General features: G+C 37.9%; 1 protein-coding gene across 2 annotated transcripts in view; it reads right to left on the bottom strand.

Annotated features, from left to right (window-relative positions):
* Positions 1-2,695: 2,695 nt before the first annotated feature.
* Positions 2,696-22,065, bottom strand: part of itpkb (inositol-trisphosphate 3-kinase B) — a 42,461-nt gene continuing 23,091 nt past the window's right edge. For both annotated transcript variants that reach the window (XM_042503227.1, XM_042503228.1), the window contains exons 6-12: positions 14,530-14,629; positions 13,406-13,443; positions 13,096-13,271; positions 11,837-12,041; positions 9,467-9,568; positions 8,393-8,464; positions 2,696-6,647 (exon numbers count right to left, since the gene is read on the bottom strand). In XM_042503227.1, the coding sequence (XP_042359161.1) occupies positions 6,438-6,647; positions 8,393-8,464; positions 9,467-9,568; positions 11,837-12,041; positions 13,096-13,271; positions 13,406-13,443; positions 14,530-14,629 (903 nt within the window). In that variant the 3' untranslated portion in view covers positions 2,696-6,437. The remainder of the gene's footprint in view (positions 6,648-8,392; positions 8,465-9,466; positions 9,569-11,836; positions 12,042-13,095; positions 13,272-13,405; positions 13,444-14,529; positions 14,630-22,065) is intronic.

Below are 22,065 nucleotides of genomic sequence, written 5' to 3'. Positions count from 1 at the left end.
GCTCTGAACCGTGTCAATCAAAACAATTTCCTACAAGTTTTAGATTATGCCAAAACACTTATATACATATAGAAGTTCAGGCTTTAAGATAAGATCCCAGAATTTCACATAAGGCACACATGGAAGCAGATTTTTTTTTGTTCACCAAATACACACTTTTTTTTAAAGTAACAATCCAAATAAATACACAAGCCAGCAAAACCAGAACAATATAATACCTACTAACAAACAACCCTAAGTGCACAATAGGGAGCATAAGCAAAAGCTAAAATAGTTGGTCTTAAAGGAGTAGTTTGACATTTTGGGAAAGGTGATACCAAGCTCCTATCCGTCTGTTCAATATGAAGCTACAGCAGCTGGTTAGCTTAGTTTGGCTTTAAGACTGGAAACAAAGGGAAACAGCTAGCATCTGTCCACAAAATCTGACTTTATGTTACCCTAAAGCTCACTGATTAAATTCAAAACTGACAACATCGCCTTTCCAAGTCTTCCAAGTCTTTCCAAGTCGTATAATTGTTGGTGCCTCTGTGGCAAATACAATCTCATCACCTTTCACCCTCTGAAACCTTGACAAACTGCCTTGATTTCTCTGAAAAACATCAGAAAAAGGCAATGAGCAGCTTGAGAAGAAATGACTCCAAAATTAGCAGAAAATTAGTGAAAATCAAAAAACAAAAAAAACAAAAAAACTTAAAATTAGCCAAAAAAGTAAAAAGAAATACATTTTTAAAAAGAAACAAGAAAATAACCAGAGGAACGTGCTTAAAAATTCTCATCATTATATAAAATAAATTTAAATATATGATTATGATAATTAGAGCTATAGTTTAGTTGAAGAAAATTTCCCCTAGCTTTAAAAAAATGCTAAATGACTAATTCTTTGCAAATTGTGGGACATTTCCTGCCAAGTTGCTTATTGCCTTTTTCCCCCGTATGTTGAAAGAGTTGCCGCAGTTACTTCAGTTGTTCCATTGTCCGCCATTTCCGCTGTTGAGGATAATAACAGTAAAAAACTGATAAACTTTGGAAACTGGAGACAGCTTCTTATAGCTGTAAGAGCTGCCTGCAGGAGTGAAGTGCTGTTTGTTAAAGTATTGCAGCGCCCCTATGACAAGTGTGCACATGCTTGTTTAGGCAGTGGCTCATTTCATAGGTTATGTAACCACAGCTCCTATGGTCGCAGGTACATAAATTACTCATGTATAACTTTAAAATGAAAGCATGTTCTGCTTTGCATCTTTACTACTTAAGCGTTAGCTATGGATGAAGAAAAAAACAACCAAATTCACTGTGCAGCTCAAAGGCTGCAGCCAGCAGCAACTTTTAAGGTGGAATGTATTCTTGCATCTTACTCGATGCACGAGTTGTCGTCGTGAATCAATCCACACACCTCAAGTGTCAACATGACAACTTTGACCATTATATTTGTTTTTATTGTCTCTCATGCATACGCTCTGCTGATGATTGGATCTTCAAGTGCTTAAATAATGTAAATGAATTTCAACCGCATTATGCAAACTGCGATTATTCAGTTTCCTCGCTTGGAAAAAAAAAAGTGGCAGAGCGTCATTCCAGTGTGCTCCTGCAGCAATGTACCCCTGGTTCAAGTGCTATCCTCTGCCTGCTTTGGTTGTGCAATGGTTGACGCGCTTCCTTTGTGCTATAAATCGAGTCTTTGTTTTCTCAGCAGATCTAAGCATCTTTTCTTAAAAGAAAATATGATTTCAATCAAGTCTTTGTCTTCTCTTTGTAGACAGAATTGCAAAGTGAAAGTCAGGCTTCTAAGAAACCGCTCTTATCGCTGATGGTGTCATTATTCCATTGTGTAATCAGTATTTACTTCCTGATGATAAATTTAAAGTCCAGTGTGTAAGATTAAGTAACATATTGTGGTGAAAATACGGACTGCAACCAGCTGAAACTTCTCTTGTGCACTAAGCGTGAAGGAGACCTACAGGGGCCAATGTAAAGACGTGAAGATCCCTCTCTAGAGCCAGTGTTTGGTTTGTCCGCTCTGGGCTACTGTAGAAATATGGCCGATCTCCATAAACCACCTACGTAGATATAAAAATCTCATTATACAATAACAAAACACAACAATTCTTAACTAAAGAAAACACAAACACATTATATTATACTCAGTTTCTGCCAGTATGTCCACTTAAATCCTACACAGTGGACCTTTAGAGCAAAAAATGTGTCTATTTCAGTTTTAACCCTTTGAAACCTGGATCCACATCACTTTCCTTACACTGCGTTCAGACACCGTTCACAAGTATTTAAACCTTTGAAACTCTGAGCAAATTAGTTTGATTTCTTTTACTTAAAAATGGGGTAAAGGCAACAGGCAACTTGGTAAGAAATGTTTTGCATATTGCAAGATTTAGGAGATTTACAAAATTATTATTTTTTTAAACCTAAGGGATAAAATTCAGGAAAACTATATTTATAATGATCATATTTACATATATTTTTCAAAAAACATTAATACTTTCAAGCACTTTTTTCTGAGTAATGTCTTTGTTTGCATGTGTGTATTTTTGCTGATTTTCAAACATTTTTTTGTATCTTTTTGCCAATTTCTTGCTAAATTTGGGGGTAATTTCTTCTTAAGTTGCTAGTTGCCTTCTTCCCATGCTTTAGAAAAAAATCAAGTCAATTTGTTTTAAAGGGTTAACACATTATATCTTGAACGTTTAATCAATAAACTTAGTTTTATTTCCCCGTTTCCAGTCTTTATGCTGAGCTAAACTAACCAGCTGCTGGCAAATGCTTCATATTTAGCATAAAGGCATATGAGTGGTATCAGTGTTCTCACCTAACTCTGCAAAAAAGCAAATCAACGTGCATTTTCCCAAAACGTCAAACAACTTCTTTAAGAAGGCACTGCATGGAATTATAATCAGTCTTTTTCTGCATCTACTGTCACTGCAAACATCAACTGAAAACAGGGCGTTTTAAATATACGGTAGAGTGAAACATACTATTTACCTTTAATTTATCAAGAATCTGTTACATTATGAGACATATTTTTCTCCCTTATCTGCCCAAACTGTTTCGAATGTTTGCATTCCCCGTTAGAATAAATGGGCATCATTATCCGAACCTCATCAATCTTTTCTATATCCAATGTTTTGAATAAACCCACATAGTTTGACTTTCACTTATACTGTTACACATGCTTGAAGACAAAAAAACAACATAACAGCCCAAAGTTCAAAATATCACAGTATCCCATTAACTAAAAAAAAATCCAAAATAATATAATGTTATAAATAAAAACACAATGAAATACAAATTAAGCCCAAACTTTAAGAGGATAATAATAAACATGCACCCGAGACTACGCACAGGAACCGACAGTTAAGACTAAGAGAAAAGTCTGTCAAAACATTTAAAACATATTTTCTGACTTGGCTTTGTGATGTCAAGGCACTGTATAGCTTAAATAAGATTGTTCATGGCTGTAAGTGTTCCACAGGAGTACGCTAAAAATAATAATGTTACAAAAAAACTACATCAAACATAATAAATCTTATTGTACATTGTGAACAACCCCAACAAACATGTGAGAACGCTGAAAAGTGTTTGGCCAGGGAAGTACTCTGGACGCCATGTCGGCTGCAAATATGTTACATATGAAACAATGCCCTCCATAACATACTGAAACTACTGTGAGATGTATGATTTAGCTCCGCATAATTGCCAGTTATTGCCAGATTATTGTGGAGCGAACACGGCCGTCACTTCGCTGACCAAACTATCGTATCGAAAGTGTGACTGGTTAAAAAGAGGTTAAAACTAGCTTTGTTTTTCACTTTAAAAACACACTCATCTGTACAGTCTCTAACATTTGAAATGCAATCAAGTGCAGATTGTTTTTTTGTTTTTTTTAAGAAATGGGTGCAAAAGTTGTGACATGAAATCAAATCAAATTGAGTTCAGACATGCTGTGGAAGAAATGCAATTTAACTCTGACTCTCTCAACTAAATAGAGATTCGAGTAGTTACACTGGAATCTAGTAGACGTGAGCTTGAGTGCATTAATGTCAAATTTTTGAGTTTTGAAGTTGGATTTTTAAAGCCACTATGTGTACAATTTTTCGAGATTGCAGCATCTTTTCAATTATTGTATAATATAGAAAAATTACAAATTAAGTGTCTTTTTTTTGGTACGATTAATACAACCACCGGGGCCGCAAAAGTGAGAAATGTTAATAATCTACACATAGTGGCTTTAAATGATTGTTCTGGTGATATTTTCTTTATTTGTTTATTTTTATTAGCAACAAATCCTGCAAAAAGACCAAAATCAATATCAGCCGATCCTTCAGTTATTGTCTGAGGATCCAAATCCTGATAAAGCCTGTCTCTGTACTGTATTGCTCCATTTTTGTCGAAAAAAACACAAATCAGAGACACATCTGCATGGCAGATTGTTTAAGTTGATCACAAACATTCACTAACACAGCAAAATGTGTATTAATCCACTGCTGGAAATATTCCCCTCTCAAAATGCTCCATTTCCTTCTGTTTGAGTGACATTTGCCTGAAACTACAGAGCCCAGCTGTTTTGAAAATTAGTCTTATAAAGAATGAAACCATCCAATTTCAGCAGAAAGAAAAGGGCTGACAGCCTTTGACAGGCCGGGTTGATATGGAAGGACAAACTAACATATTGTTTTTTGTCTTTTTGTGGGATTTGTTTGCATTAATAAAAAAATATAAATTATCACCAGCCTACAGGCCTTTACACACCAGGGGCGATTTTTTTTGTCATGTGATTAAATCACATGTCAGTATATTTTTTGTAATTGTTTTTGTCATTAGTACTTTCGCACAGAGCTCAAATAATACTTCACAGAGAAAAAGAACTGTAATGTTTTTTCGTAGCGAGGTCAATTTTTCGGAGCTTTCACACCAAAAAAGCTCAGAAAACCAGCTTCAATCAACCACATGTGCCTTTACTTACGAGGATTATAAACAACAATATGGAGGCTCTGTCTGAACCAAGAGGGTAACCTTTTGAACTACTTCCAACCTTGACAAAGGCAGGATCCACTCCTTTTGTTCTTACTTTTCACAATAAAAGCCCTTGATATATACACTGCGTAATTGTTTACCAGAAGGAACTCAAACTTTCCGAAAAAGAACCTCAATTAAATAGCTTATTGTAGTTCAGGCTAAACAGCTACTTATGACAGATATCAGGGACCAGGGATCCTGGTTGTTGCAAATTCCATCACTGCCGGCAAACACAGTTTCATCAAAACCTTGTACTGAACGCGTGTTGCAGCTGTTGCAAATTCACATTTTGCATTTTCGTGTTGTTTATTCGTCATGCCCCCCCGGGTGTGTAAAGGCGTTAAGCTTTCAATTTCAATTGTATTTTCTGCTTTTAATGAGAATTTAAAAAAGTTTGTTTTGCAGGGTTAATGCATGCAAAAAAAAACTTTTTTTCACAGCAAACATTTTGATGTCGTAGTAGAAAAAACACAGGTGTAACAAATAAAAAGGGAGTTGTTAATGCAGGCTCACAGAGATGGCTTACTGAGACATTTAATGGAACTGAGCCATCTGTAATGTTTAAACAGGGTTCCAACAGACAAGTCACAGTCAAGGACTTTCAAGTACTTTTTCAGGCACTCGTTTCTAATTTCAAGGAAAAATGTGTTTTCTCCGCAGCCATCTGTTGCAGGAGAATTGTGCACATTTATAGAGCAAATGCATGCTACCAGGACCTAAAAGTAACTTATCCTTAATTGCCTGGTTAAATAAAAGCAATAAAAGCCCTCTCTGCTATCCAACAGCTCCACCGTCGACAGTTACACACACAGCTGCACATTTTCTGCCAAATCAGAGCTCAAAACTGACAGTAATGGCTGATGCTGCTCCTGTGTGACTGTTTTCCAGGCTACTGACACATCCTGGCACCAAATATTTTCTGGTTTTTACCAACCCATTGGTGCTTGGATCTCATACGGCATTTGAAAATTATAGCAAGCACGGCCGTTCTTGGCTTCCAAGTTTAAAACATTTTTCTAATACATGTCATAAAAGTATTTCTCATTTTGTTCTCTCCAGTTGTATTCAAGTACTTTTTCAAGGACCTAGGTAAAAATTTAGGATTTTCAAGGTATATCAGTGCTTAAATTTCTGAGTGTTAAATTCAAAGTACTTCAAGCACCTTGTATGAACCCTGTTCAAAGTTAAAATGTTTGCTGTGAAAAAAAGGCCTATTACCCGAAATCTACAGGATATGAACACAAAGGTTTAATGAGTGGATTCGCATTGTTACGTGACGATGTGGTGTTCAAACTGAGGACAAATGTTCCTTGAGGAAATCCAAAGTGTTCCCGAGAGACAGGAAGAATGAATGGAAGTGGTTGTTGTGTGTCCAAATGTTCACTTGGATTTTTTTTTTAAACCGTCAGACTTTAAGTCTCAGAGTTCACCATGGATAAAATGATGTCCACCAAACTATCGAGTCCAGACAGGTAACCGTCTTCTCTGTTGCCCTCCTCCCACGCTGCTCGGTGGGTTAGTTCTTTCCCGTCAGGAAGAGGCGTTGTTTTCCCAAAGTCGATCATCCACACTTTGGCTCGTCCCTTACTGTCGTGGACAAATAACAAGGAGCTGCCAATCACCTGCAGAGACACAATGAGACAATGGCATGAATACGGAAACAGGAAATAATGACTGAAACTGTTTTCTTTATTTTTTTGGTTTTACTCAACATTACGTGTTTGTTTGTGGCCCTCAAAAACATGACTTCACTTCCCGTTTAATTAACACCGCTGGTATGTTTGCGTGAGTGTGAAAATGAATGTATGCATGTGTGTGTGTGTGTGTGTGTGTGTGTGTGTGTGTGTGTGTGTGTGTGTGTGTGTGTGTGTGTGGTCAGGGCCGATACTGTCCAGTTTCCATGACGAGACCTTTATGTCTATGTGTGTCTGCTCCAGTGAGTCAGTGTCACTAGATTACACTTAATTTCCAAATTAATAATCACAGTTTGAATGCACACTGACACAAAATGCATGTTAACCATGACTGGAACTAATTCACCAGTTTAACCCTTTGAAACCTTTATCGACATCACTTGTCTTTTACAGCGTTACGACCACTTTTAACAAGCATTTAAACTTTTAAAATGTGCAAATTGATTTGATTGCTTTGGACTTGGCACGAAATGTCCTGCAAAAAATATGTAACGTGATGGACAAAAACTGAAAATTTAGATTAAAAAAATAAGAGAGAAGAAGATAATTAACTAGGAAAAATATCAAGAAACAATATTTGTAATTATTATAATTATATTTTTAAAATTAAGTTACAGAAAACATGTATGTGTGTTTTCATCATTTATATATAATATTTTTATTTCATTTTTTGATCACTTTTTCAGGTCATGACTAATTTCAGGTTATCACAAATTTTTACTGATTTCTTAGTAATTTTCTTGTTAAGTTCATCATTGCTTTCTTTTCAGAATTTTTAAAGAGGTCAAGCCACTTTGCTCTGGTTTCAAAAGGTTAAATGACGTGTTACATGCTGTTTGGTAAAGTTTTTATTTCTCAAGAAATTCCAGTGCATTAGAAAGAGCTTTTAATAAACAAGAGAAGAAAACACCACCCTAGGATACTATATTGTTTACTGTCTAGCACATCAAGGTATCAAATATTGGTATTTGTTTCTGTTGGAATTAAATTGTAAAGTGGTGGAAATGGTGGAAAGCATGAAATCAAATAAAGATTATTATACCAAAAATAAATGAATACATTTCTCAAGAAATTCACACATCCTGAGCTGAGAACGAGCCTACAATATAAAAAACATTTGTAGTAACGAGCAAACATATAAACTCTACCAGGTGCAAACTCACTTAGGTATTTTTCTAAACGCTGGTGACGTTGCATATATTATACTCACCGTATTGAACCTAACTGTTATGCTCTGTTATATTTTGCACCTACAGTCGTGTTATTTTAGTCTTTTTGCATATTGCACTCTTTAGGCTTTGTATTGCAATTGCTGCACAGCAGTTTCCCTCTGAATAAATAAAAGTTATATCTTGCCTTATCTAATAACTGCAAAAAAAATGTGTTTTTGCATTTTGTGTTTTCACAAACAACAAAGCTGAAAATAACCTTACGTCTGCTAAAAAATAATAAAAAAAAAACCATCCACTCCAAAAATGTCATGGGTTTTTCTTTGGCCTATTTTACATCCCAAGTTTCAAAAAAGTCGGGACAGGAGTTTTTCCGTAATCATGCTGAAAACCAGACAAACAAACAAACAAAAAACACAAACCTACTTGGCTTGGAGTTATTTTTCCCTTTTTGTGTGATTCATGAATGACATTTTCAAGTTAATTAAGCACGTCCGTCTTTACCTCGTGGGTTTTGAAGAACGGGGAGATCTCCAGAGTGTCTCTGACTTCCTTGAGTCTGTTTAGATAACCGTTCTGGAAAAAAGAAACACAAGCTTTTAGTTTGTTATTCACCCAAATCTGTTGTCTTTACTGGAACTGGGCTGCTGACGGAGCCTTGTGATGTATTCACAGCCCAGTCTGCTACACAGTATCGTTTTAATAGAATTTTTTTTTACATTTTTTTAATTTAACATTTATAATAAAAATAAAATACTATGTACATTAATAATAATAGTGAACAATGTGAATAATAATGTGAAATAAATAAAATAATAGTGAACATATGTAATGGGATATTTAATGAGCAACATACATTTTACATCTCACATCCAAAAGAACAGTAGGAAGCTTGTCTGCACCTACCCATGTTCATTTCTAACCCATCAATCAACAACCATAAACCAACTCTCTGCCCAAGTGTCCATCGCCACACCGACACCACTCTGTTCATGCTCTTCATATATATGATCAACAACACTTTCCCAGTATAGAAGAGGAAAACCATTAACAGCAATATCACCATTAGCGTGCTTTAGGTTCCCCGCCCTCATCTCTGTACTTTGCAAAAATTCTTCTTCTGAACATATTTTTATACTATCTCATATTCTTACTTTGATTTATTTCTCCAGTCCATCCCACAAAAGCACACCACAAACAGACAAACACACACTTTTAAGATTTTTGCTCCACAAAACATTGTTTCAGACTGACTTTTCCTCTTCAAACGTGTGTGGGATTAATTTCAAAATTTAAAACCTGTCTTATTTAAAAAAAAAAAAGACACTCACAAGCATTCAAAAGTACACACTGATGTCAAATACTGATTGTGCGTGCATGCATGTGTGTGTGTGTGTGTGTGTGTGTGTGTGTGTGTGTGTGTGTGTGTATTATTAAAACAGCAGACAAAAGTTCAACTCACAAATTCCATTCTTCGTCTGTTTTTCTGTACCATATGGAGGTCAAGGCCATCGACGCAAACACACACACACACACACACACACACACACACACACACACACACACACACACACTCACCAGTATCTCCTTATTTCCTTTGACGAAGTCGCTGAAGGCTGCAGTGACTTGTTCTCTCGTCTTTGTTTTCTTAAAATCCCTGTTCACCGTCCCGTCCTCCTTCTACAGAGAAGAGAGGAGAGGGGAGGAGAGGAGAGGAGAGGAGAGGAGAGGGGAGGGGAGGAGATGAGGCCATCAGAGTGAGGTTTGTTTGTTCTGGCAGAAAAACACAAAACATACTTTTAGGGATAATTAAGACGTAAATAATGTTTCATAAACTACAACTTCCAGGCTTCTTTTCGACCTGGGAGGGACGGGAGCGCAGCAGAGGACGGGAGGGGAGGAAGGAGAGGGAGCAGAGGAGAGGATGGACGAGAAAAGCAGAACAAACAATGAGGGGAGGAAAGGAAGGACGGAGTCAAAGATATTTTTAGAGATTCAGCCGGGACGAAGGGTCTCTGACTCTGTTTCACTGACCTGACTCACACACAGAAATACAGCAACTAACAATTCGCAATTTTTGTTAATCACCCTGAATCCTGAACAAAAGGGGAAAAGAGCAATGAGCAACTTGGTAATAAATGTTTCACAAATTTAGATGTAAAAAAAAAAATCATAATTACATCTTTAGAATCATGTTACAAAATTATTAAATTTTTAGCACTTTTTCCACGTAATTTCTGTTTTTATTTTTCCACTAATTTCTTGTTAATTTTCAATTAACTTCTTTCATTCCTAATCTTCCCATGTTTTCGAAAGAAATCAAGCATGTACGCTCACGTTTAAAGGTGTTAATCGAGACATTTTCAGAAAATAGTGAAAGATGGCTATCCCAGGTTCAGGCTTGTTGTGTCTGTCAGTCTTAAACACAAGAGATTTGGTTTTAAATTGACTACAGCAGGTCGGCTAAAAACTAATTTAAAGAGCTGACTGACTGATTAAGTAAAATTTTCAGCCTTTACTTCTGGGCATCATGTGACCTGCAGGTCTGTCTTTTGTAAAAACATCAGCTCTGTCTCTGGGACCCTGGTGACAAGCGTTTTTACTTATTTCTCACAATGTCTCACAAAAAAATGGGTTTTTTTTGCAAACTTGGAAAGCAAAATGACCATTTGCATATCACTTATTCTCCCTGTCTTTTGCTGACTTTGGTAAGAAAACTTTGTTTCTCTCATGTGTCTCCACGGTGAACTAAGAATCCAAAATGGAGAACATTCTTCACAAACTGATGTCATTCGGATCCACATTTAACAATCGAAACATCAATGTTCTCATGCTACTCATGCAGTATAATCAAAGTCTCATTTATCCAGCTCTTTCTGACGGAGAACCAAACTTTTTTTTTTCTGGTTTTGGATTCTTCGTTGATTGCAGAGGCATCGAGAAGTTTTTTTCATGAATTCAAAGGGTGAATAACTGATATACAAGCGGTCATTTTGTAGGTGACGTATTTCTTGATAAATTAAATTCACTCCCCACCTCTGGTAATAGTACCAGTGGAGGAACAATAGAAGAGCAGTGCTGGAGTTGCAGCATTAATATAAGTGGTGCATGTACAGTGGTGAGAGCAGTACAGTTGATTAGTATCAGCAGCAGCAGCAGCAGAGCTAACCAACCAGTTGGCTGGTTCAGAATAATAGAAATAAATGAGCTGCTCTTATTCTGCTGGCTGCCAGGCAACAAGAAACTGTTTGGAGACACAACTATTTTTCCCTTTATGGTTCAAGTCCGAGTGCAGCTCTCTCTCACACTCACATACACACACACACACACACACACACACACTCAACATAACTAATTACCACATGCTTTTCACATACGTAAGAGCTCATACAATCTATATAGTATGCAGTTACACAGATGCACTTTTAAAAGAACAGACGTTGAACTGCACATGAACTGGACATTTCATATTTATTCACACACACACACACACACACACACACACACACACACACACACACACACACACACACACACACACACACACACACACACACACACACATGTTTCTGGGGATAACCCTCAGTGTCATGGCAACAGACCACCGGGAGGCCCTGAATGTCCTTATATAGCCACAGCCCTCAAATAAAGACAGCAGAGACAGGGAGATTTGTGTGTGTGTGTGTGTGTGTGTGTGTGTATGTGTGTCTACAATGTCAGTGCCAGATGCCAAGGAATATAGAGCTGCCACAGACAGGCCTCATATGCGACAAAGGACCTTGTGCACAAACATATACTTCAGAGGAAGTTTCTGTTCAAAACAGGAAGTTAGATCATGGCTCTTGAAGGACACACACACACCCACACACAGAATACTGGAAGAAAGGAGGGAAGGAAGGCCACACACACACACACACACACACACACTTTTCTCTTTGTGAGTCTTACCTTGACTCCCTCTATCCTGAATCCCAGGGTGGCTGTTGAGCTGATGGTCTCTCTCCACTGCATGTATCTGGGTTTGGTCACCGCTTTCTGGAGGTTCTCCTCCGGCGTTGGCGCATCAGGATCGACCTCGATCATTTTCTGGTACATGTCAGGTCTCGGGGAGGGTTTCTTACGAGCTTTAGTCAGCTCTTCCTCAAGGTAGGTCCTGAAAAAAAAACAAAAAAAAAAAACAGGTGGTGGGCGGTGAATAAGACAGAGAAGAAATAAGAGTGGGTGACAGACTTGAGCACAGAGAGGTAGGAGGACGAGGCAGAGATGAGAAGAGAGCGTGAAAGCAAAGGTATGAAGAAGATGTCTCTTTTCAAATACTATGACACAGCTGTTCAGTGCTAAGATCTGGGAACACAGCGACAGATAAAAAGAAGCCTGGCCGGCGAGAAATGTGAGCAGTTAGACGATTCAATAGATTTTTATCTTTTGATACCAAAGAAAATTGACTTAAGTTATGTCGAAAACATGGGAAGAGGGTGATGAGCAACTAGAAATGACCCCCCCCAAAATAGCAAGAAATTAGTAAAAAGTACACGCACAAAAAATCTAAAAATAAGCCCAAAAAACTGAAAACAAAAAAAAACAACAATACAAAATAATATTAAAATTACCTCAAGAAAGTGCTTAAAGTAGTATTTTTTCTCTTTTCTGTAACATTATTTTAAATTTATAATTAAGAGAATCATAAATGTAGTTTACTGGATATTTCCCCCCATTTTTAATTATATCTAATAATTCCCCCCAGCTAATTTCTGAATTATTTCCTCGACTCCCTCTGCAGGACTTTTCTTGACAAGCTTATGTTTTTTCCCTGCATATTTTGTGCCAAGTTGTTGATTTTTACCATGTTTTTGAAACAAATCAAACCAATTTGCTCAAGCTTTCAAAGGTTTAAATTCTTGTGAAACTGATGTCGATCCAGGTTAAAATGGAGCTGCCTCGTTCAGTATTTTTTACTGGTTTAAATCTCCCGGTCAGTTTGTTTTGGAGAGGAAGAGACCTCTGCAGATCATTCAGCGTCTGGTAAAAACCTCCTGAACACTGAAGTGTAACTAACCAGGAGAAATTTCAGCTGGCTGCAATCTGCAATCTTCACCACTATTTACCACAAAATCCTACACACTGCTCCTTAAAATACACCTTTAATTGTCCAGTACAGTAGTTGTAGGTGCAGTTTTAGATTTATGTCGCGTCACGAATCTTCTCACCTCACTCCCATCTTACAGTCCATCACACACGGGAAGTCAAACTCAGCCAGCAAGTCCTCCATCTGGTTGTATTTCTGCCCATCCTTCTCTACGTCTCCATGGTAACCGGGGACGTACGGGCGCAGTACGTCCTTCATCAGGAGGGACAAACAGCGCTGCTCACATTCACAGTGTTTCTAAAAGATATAAGCGACAAGTTATTGTCATTTTATATTCTTACACTTCGATTCGGTGCTAAAAGTACGTAGCACCTCTTTAAAGTAGACAATTTTCTGTGCATTGAGAAAGACGTTGGGAAAGAGCGTCTTACTTTTAATATTCGGCCGTTGGCTCCCGCCTTGAAGCTCCCTGTAAAAAAAACCACACTTTTACTGTGAAGCAGCTGCAGGAAATGTTGAGACTGAGTAATTTAAAACAGCTTAGTTTAGGTTCATCAAGGTTTAAATGATCTTTTTTGTCCCTTTTTTGTCACTAGATCATCTTTACACAAGTGAACTGGTTAAATGGTAAGTTTGGCATTTTTCAACCCTATTTTCCCAAGTTTTTGTCTCTAGGTGACTAATTGGTCGAGTGCTAAGCAAGAGGACGGCAGCAAATCAGGCTGTAACGTAACTGCTCGTAGCATGTTCGTACTGTCAATTCACATTCACTAGAAGCGCTTGTTTTTGTTAATGACAGGCTCAGATTGTAATTATAAGACATAATGAATGGATCCTAACAGAGACAGACCTTTTCATTAAAGGGTAAGATCCTTTTTGTATAACCAGAAAGAGCCCCGAAATTGCAATAACTAAACTCACAAGACTTCATTATAATAATCAGTAATTTTTGTTTGTACAGATCCAGCATATTTTCACATCTAACTGGATAAATTAACAATTTATTTCAACTAAATCATTGTTGGTGATTCCTGAAACGGCGCAAAGAAGAACTAAGAACTGTTTATTTAAATGGCGTTTTGAGGGTTTGGTGATGACAGTTTGGGGGCTGTTTTTTGGATTCACAAAATGGACCGTACACTTTTTTTTATACACAATTAGCCACAATCAAATGAATGATTTTAAAAATGTCAGTGGCAAAAACAATCACTTTAAGTGGATGTAAATTGATGGTGCAAACATCTCCTGAGTGGTTACAATGCAGCTGTTTTTTGCGGCTGCGGCCCTTTCTCTCAATACTAGACCAGTTCCAGAAATGATTGTTCCCATTAGTCACTTTGACACAGAAACATGGAAAACAGAGTCCAGGTTGAAAAATGCACAAGTTACCCTTAAAGCTGCATGCTCTTGATTTTATGCGGCTGAGTGTCCAGCCCCCAGGACACCTATTCAAAAGAGGCATCGCCTCATCGATGTTACCAAATCCTGCTGCTAACCAGCCACTAATGTGTCAACTCACGTCTTCTTTAAAAACAACAACAACATGTGTGTATACCTGCATGTCCAGCCAGTTGTATCCAGGGATATTTCTTCTTGAAGGACATGACAAACGGTGACCAGTGGACCATGTTCTTAATCTTCTTCCAAGACTTGTGCTACAAACACACACGACATCAGTGAGTATTCATCATTATCTTTCACCACAAATGTGGTTTTAATCCAGGACTTTAAGCACATGCTCCACCAGAATCTGCTCAGTGTTCCCCAAATGCTGACTTGTTTATTTCAGTTCAGATATTTATGATCAATGGTCTAGAATTCTGCATCCATAAACACGTTTAAGGCAACAAAATTAATTTAAAGTTGATGTGAGTCTGTGTTTTCTGGTTATGGGAGCTTTTAAAGACCTGACATATGATGGTGGTATGAGGCAGAAAAAAAATCTTAAGTAAATATAATAAATGTTAAATCCCTAAGATAGTCGTGAGCAGCCAGCTTAAGGGTGCGTACACATGCTGCATCAAATCCATCACTGTCAGGGCGCCCTCCAGCTCAACAGGTAGAGCTGCACCCCATGTAGCCTCTGCAGCGGCCCAGGTTTGATTCAAACTTTTGGCCCTTTGCTGCATGTCATACCGATTCTCTCTGCCCCCTTTCCTTTTACTGTCCAGCTGTTCGATAAAAAAGGCAAAAAGCGAGACCCACACCGATGTGGTGCGCAAAAGCATTTCAAAGAAAGTAATAAAAAGTAACATCAGACCTGACTCAGTTTAAGCAGGTTCCTGTTCAACACAAACATTTTTTTAAAATATTGCAATACAAAATAAAAGCAGAGAAAATCAACAGAGACAAAAGACATAATAGAGTAAAGGTCAAAGTTGGAGTGAGCGAGATGCTATTTGAGATTTGAATGTATGTAGTTGCAGGTACGCCCTTCTATCAAATGGTGTTTATTTGTATATTTAAAATTAGTAATAGAGGCTTTTGCTCTAATGCAGTACGATCTTGTTCTAGATTTTAGTGCAAGTGTGAGTGAGTTATCTCTGAACATAACTGTTCAGGCGGTACGGAAACAAGTGCATGCGAAATTGATCTAGTGACATGATTTTCAGGGCGTGACGGCTGCGCAATGGACCCAGCAGTGCTCTTTGCATGTCACCAGAAAACAACCAATCACAGCTGATAGATGTCTTTCCTTTCTTTAGCTTTACATCTGTAACACGAACAATATTTTTGTCCTGAAACACACTTCAAAAACAACACCTGGAGAAAAATCAGCTCTGAATCTGGGATTTCTGGTAATTAGGCTATGATGCAGAGCTGGTTATGCTTTGCAACATGGGGCGCAACCTGCTTCCACGCTCTAGAAAGTGAGAAGAACAAGAGAAGCAACCAGTGCCCGAACTTGCATTTTCGAGGTGGTAAAAGACGCGGCATGTGTCTAAAATCACCCAGGAAACAGAGCACCAGTGGATTAAGTTCCCCTTTCAAACTTTCAGCTTGTCCAGTGCTTTTTCACTGTTTCGTTTAAAGGACACGAGCAAAACAAGTCTTTTAAATATGCATGCTCACACACACACACACACACACAGACACAGACACAGACACACTCAGACACAGTGTGGGGCATCCCTGACCCGAGGGGAACTGTCTTCATTCTCTCTCTGTCTGGTTCTCCCACACTCTTCTTTTTTTTTCATTCGCTTTTGTCGAACATTTTATCTAAACTCTGGAGGATCAAGCCGGGGTTTCCCCTGGTAACACACACACACAAACACACACAGTTTCTCCAAGGGCTCTCCCTGTCCCTGGCAAGAGTATACTGAACTGCGGGACTCCTGCCACACACAAACATACACACACACACACACACACACACACACACACACAAACTCATTGACAAACAGAGACACACGCTCTCTCCGACACACACACACACACACACACACACACACACACACACACACACACAGCAAGTTGTTTTCAGTATCAACAGTTTTCATCTCCGTGACTTCAGTCTGATTCAAGTCTCACTTTCTGCAGCTCTTCAGTCCAGTTCTCTGTCTCTGTGATGGAGAGACTTCCCATCCACAGATATATTCTTATTTGACTGTTAAACTCGGTAAAAAGTACTATCTATTCCCTCTGGAGAACTCCATGACAAGTTAAAAACATTAATATAGTGAGAAATATTGAGATAAACAAAAACACAACCCAACATTTTCAAACCAAAGACACTGTTTTTCATGCCTGCAGCATTACATCAGATGGAAAAACTCCAGAGGTCTTGTTCTGTGGGTTTGAACAATGCTCGGCTGTGCAGCACTGCCAGCTACAAGTGGATGAAGCAGCACAAAAAAATAGAGGAAAATCAAAATGTTTGGAGGAGTTTTTCCTTGAGAACATTTTAGAAACGGTTCACACAGCTTAAACAATCAATTTTAATATTGTTTTTCAGGCTGATACCGACTGTTAGTAGTTAATGAGACTGATAAGCGATATCTGGAACCAATATGCATTTGCAATAAAAATGAAAATCTTTCTGTCAATATTTCAAATTTGGAATATAACAAACTTACGCACAAAACAAATGTTTAATCAAAACTGAAACTTTCAACATCCTATAAAGCAAATTCCCAGCATTTTTATTGTTTATAAAGTCAAGTGGAAATTTAAATATAAATGAAAAAATAAAATATCTTCCTGAGGTTTCACAAAGTAAAATTTCCTTCCATGATGACACTTTCTTTGCACTTTTTAATTAATTAATTTTATCAGCCATAATTACAATAAAACATCGATTCAGATAATCGGCAAAATGCCAAATATCGGCCCCAATAATTGGCCAGGCCGATTATTATTAGAGATACCTTTGCATCTTGTGTAAAGTAATATTTATACCAAAATCCAGACAGGTGCAATTTATCTGTTAATGGTGTGATCTCACACACTGAAGATTTTCTGTGGTCTCCAAATACCAGGAGAAATAATATTATGTCTACAAATAACCAGAGAAGAAGAAGAGCGATGAGAGGAGGAGAGAGACGAGGAGGAGAGGACGGATAAGATAAGAGAGGAGAGGACCATAGAAGGAGATCTATAACCCATGTCACATAATCTGGACCTGATGAAAATCCATCACCTGATAGCATGACTATCTATGGTTAGAGGCGCGCACACACGCACACACACACACACACACACACACACACACACCTTCATTTTCTCATCCCTCGTCTTCTCTCTCTGTGTGAGGGAGTGAAGAGTCACATGAAGGGTTTTTCTCTGCACCACTGAAGGAAAGAGAGAAAAAAACTCACCCCCCATACAAAATGTAAAACACACACACACACACACACACACACACACACACACACACACACACACACACACACACACACACACACACACGTACAGATCACATGGTGGAAACTCACTGCAGGTTAGGTCAGCTGAGATGAGTCTCAGAGAGGGCGTGACCCTGCTGGGTTTTTATGAGGATTTTCTGCATTTGCCTTTAATATTTCTGGAGGTCTCTTTAATTGATTTTTTTTAGGTACAAATCCCAAAATACTAAAATTATTCTCTTACTTGTTTGAGGTGATCTAAAACAGAATGCTGTCTTTTTATTTTTTATTTTTTTGATGCGGTTTAAAGTAAGATGACGATGGCCAGGAGGTTAAAAAGGAGACCTCCAGCTGATAGATGTATCAGTTCCTGCAGTTACATAATATTGATAATAATAACTTGGATTTATGTTGCGCCTTTCAAGGTACCCAAGGCCGTTTACATAGCAAGAAAATAAAAATAAAATATAACAGAAATAGCAATGATTGTCAGAGATGAGTGAGCTAGAGGCCATAAGCCGTGGAGAATATTTCTTAGACCTGATTAAAATCGTTCTTATTTAACTGTTTACATGCTCGCCTAATAAACTGATCTGATAAGATAAGTGACATGCCTTGAAGCAATTATCGGAATCTAACTTTTTTTGTTGTGAAGTGTCTAATGTGCTGGAAATATAACAGAAGAAGAAGGATTTTCCCCCACAGATTCATTTAATATTTTTTTATATTCATACAATACATACCATATAGAAGGAGGAGAAGTATCGCCTGTTGAAACAATTTGATAGCAACTAACGCAAAGGTAACCCAGGTAATTTTCTGCAGCTACAAATAACAGTTTTCCACTAAACACCTCACATGCAGACTATTGTAAATGTACTTTGAAATTTCCTGAACAGCTCGTGTGCATATGTTTAGTTTATTTGATATGGATGTCACAGTAGAAATACAACTGTACATTTTTGGCAGAAGAACCAGATGTGCTATGTTTGGCGTTTGTGCTAAAATGCTAATCTGCAACGACTGTCCACAGGGACTCAACTATTCCACCTATAGTAACAGCTTTACATAAGGCGTTGGTTTCAAAATCAAAGAGTTTATTCATTATTTAGAGCATTCACATAAGAATGTAGCACTTGCTAAATATTTTCTGAATGTACGAACAATTCTCTGTTAAAATCAGCAGAGCGCATAGAAACAGCTGTTGCAGTATGTCACGTACATCACCTAACATTATAAATAAACGTGAGCAGAAAGAATATATTTAAACTGCATTTCAAGTCAAAACAATAACTCAGAAAGTCAGCAAAAACTTTGACACACAACTTGCCGAGGTCATGCCATATTCTGAAATATGGCAGACTAAAGTAAATGTTTGCTTGATGTTATAAGGTGCAAATATGTTCCTGTTGAATGGATTACCAAAGGTTTCCAACATCCCTCTCAACTGGATTCAAAATTCATCTATTTGGGCCACATTTTTATTCTGACTGGGCTATTATTCTGATTATTAGGGTTCCCGCAGTCATGGAAAACCTGGATGTGTTATGGTGTTTTACAACCACAATTTCAAAGTCTGGAAAGTCATGGAATTCGACATATCATTGAAAGTTATTGGACAATTTTGGCATGTAATAAAATTGTTACAGCAGTCTTACCCGGACAGATTTTCCATGAAATGTGACAGACGCAAATTTATTTTCTGAGGCTGTCGCTGTGATGTTGTTGTGATATGCATCTATGTGTGACTACTTTTTGTTTATGATCAGATATGTTTCTTAATTTTTTCACCGCGTGCCTTCTCTCCATGGATGCCAGCTAGCTGAAATCATTTTTGAAAAGATTTTTAACTGGATATGTTTGAAAAAGGCCAGGCAAGTAGGGCAAGATTTTTTTTTTAACTTCTGAAAAGTCATACATAAGTTTTGAAATTTTATTCATGAAAAAATATTTGGGTATATGTAAAAGCACTTAATTTGTAGGTATATGTAGTCAACTTGTCACCTTATAAATTAAGCAAAAAGTCGCCTCTTAACAACGTTTTCGTCTGCATACCGTTTCCACTCACTTTTTATGGCTTCTAGTTTCAGAAAATACAACACTGATTGAGCTTTTTAGATGTTCAAAAAGGCACAAATTTGTCAAACTGAATGGTATTTCCCTTCTTATGTTTTTCCCACCATTTTCAGCCGGTTAGCAAGAGAGCAAGAGTATCAGGCTACAGTTTGGTAAGTAGCCAGGCTCTGCACTTTCTCTGTCAACTCAGACTGTCATCCATCTCCCATGCTGCCCACTTACAGCTGGTGTGTGTGTGTGTGTGTGTGTGTGTGTGTGTGTGTGTGTGTGTGTGAGAGAGAGAGAGAGAGAGAGCTGCAGAGGGTAAAAGAGAGAGAGAAAAGAGAGAGTCTGGACTGTGTCAAGTGTGAGTAATAACAGACGTTGTCACAGTGTGCAGATTTAGGAGCTCAAGACATTAAAATGCAATCAGAAGGAGGAGAGGAGAAGTTGTGTGTAATGACAAATAAAATGACTATACTGCGGATTATTATTGCTCAATAAAATCCAACAGTAGAGCTGTCAAATATCCATAAATAAGGACTAAATCCAGGGATAAAAAGCATCAAAGTAACACTGGCTGCGTGGCCGACAGTACCTGAAGGTGGCTGGTGCGGAGGTGGATGACGGTAATGAGAAAGATGGCTCCGACTGACACAACAACACTCCACACCGAGCATAGCCATGCAGACCACATCGTGGCCGCTGACAAGACTGATGATCAGTCCAGCTCTCCTGCAGCATGGCCAAACTCTCTGCTTTTTAAAACTGAGCTTTCTACGCCCCACAAGATTTACACCTGTGTGTATGTGTGTGTGTGTGTGTGTGTGTGTGTGTGCAGGGGTAAACAAACAATTGTGCATGATTTGATTGGCAAAACAGAGGACAAACATAATCTGGACATGCAAATCTCTGCACAGGTCAGAGCATTTGAAAGACACAGACGGAGCTAAGTGTGTGTGAGTGGGTGTGTAAGTGTGAATGCACATTCAGAGTTGGGTAAATGCAGAAGCTGCGAGTAAAAAAGCAAACTCAACCCGTGCGTTCATACACGTTTTTCTTCTTGTGTATGTTTGAGTATGCATATGTGTTTGTGTAAACCTGTGTGTGTGTCTCTCTTGAATATGACTCTGTGTTTGTGTATGAAACGGAAAGATTGTGACAGAGGTTTCAACACAGTTTAAAACAGACAAAAGGAAACGGTGAGCTGATGAAGCTCCTATGATGCACCGTCAGCCTTTACCACCTTCAGTTTTCAAAGTGAAAAACTACACATTCAAATGATAATGTCTGGACGTTCACTGGAGAGATTCTCAACTTAAGAAAGAATAATTTCACAGCTGGCAAATCGTCATTTGTGAGGCTGTGAAAATAAAATTTGCATTAATGTGTCCAAACGTGTGACTTGAAGATAACAAATGCTCGTGGAAACTTTTTTTTTTTTTTTAAATGTGTGAAGAGGGAAGGTGTTTTTGAAAATCCTTGCAGTTGTAGAAACACTTGAGGATTAATTTGTGTTAATGCACAAATTATCTCAGCAGTGAGGTTAGGATGCAAAAAAGATTTAAGAGAAAAAGATGCAATTTTGTAAATATCTACAGATTCAAAGCAGCAAACCATATGTGAAAATCATCAACCCAGAGCCTTTGACCCTATCTTTACAGCCGAATCCAACTAGCTAATGAGGTCGTATTAAAGAATAACTTAACCTGAACCCTATTTTCCCATGCTTTTGTATCTAAGCGATTAATGGGAACAACAATTTTCGAAAATGTTCCAGTGCTGAGTGAGAACGCTGCAGCCAGCAGCGGCAAAACTGGCTGCAATGTAACATTAATGGGCAAGCAGCATCAATTTACGTCCATGAAAAGTGTTGATTTTGCACTGACAAGCTCAGATTGTTATTCTAAGTGTCTGACAACATTATGGAAAGGATTCCTGCTGAGATAAACCTTTTTGTAAAAGAGTAAGATCCTTTTATTTTACATGAGTTATCTCTGAAAACGATATCTGTAACCCCACCAGACTCCATTTAAATAAACAGTAACTTTATTATTGTAAAACACTAATTCATTCAAAGTCGACAGAAAAAAAACAAACTAAAAAAGTCCATCTTGGTTTGTCTTTCCACTGTTCAAATAATCAGAAACTCTAGTTTGATTTAAATAAACCTGACTTAGATGTGATAA

This window comes from Plectropomus leopardus, chromosome 16, assembly GCF_008729295.1.
Source record: "Plectropomus leopardus isolate mb chromosome 16, YSFRI_Pleo_2.0, whole genome shotgun sequence".
Taxonomy (NCBI): Eukaryota; Metazoa; Chordata; class Actinopteri; order Perciformes; family Serranidae; genus Plectropomus; species Plectropomus leopardus.
Note: the sequence above shows the minus strand (reverse complement) of the source record. Positions and strands in the feature narration are given on the sequence as shown.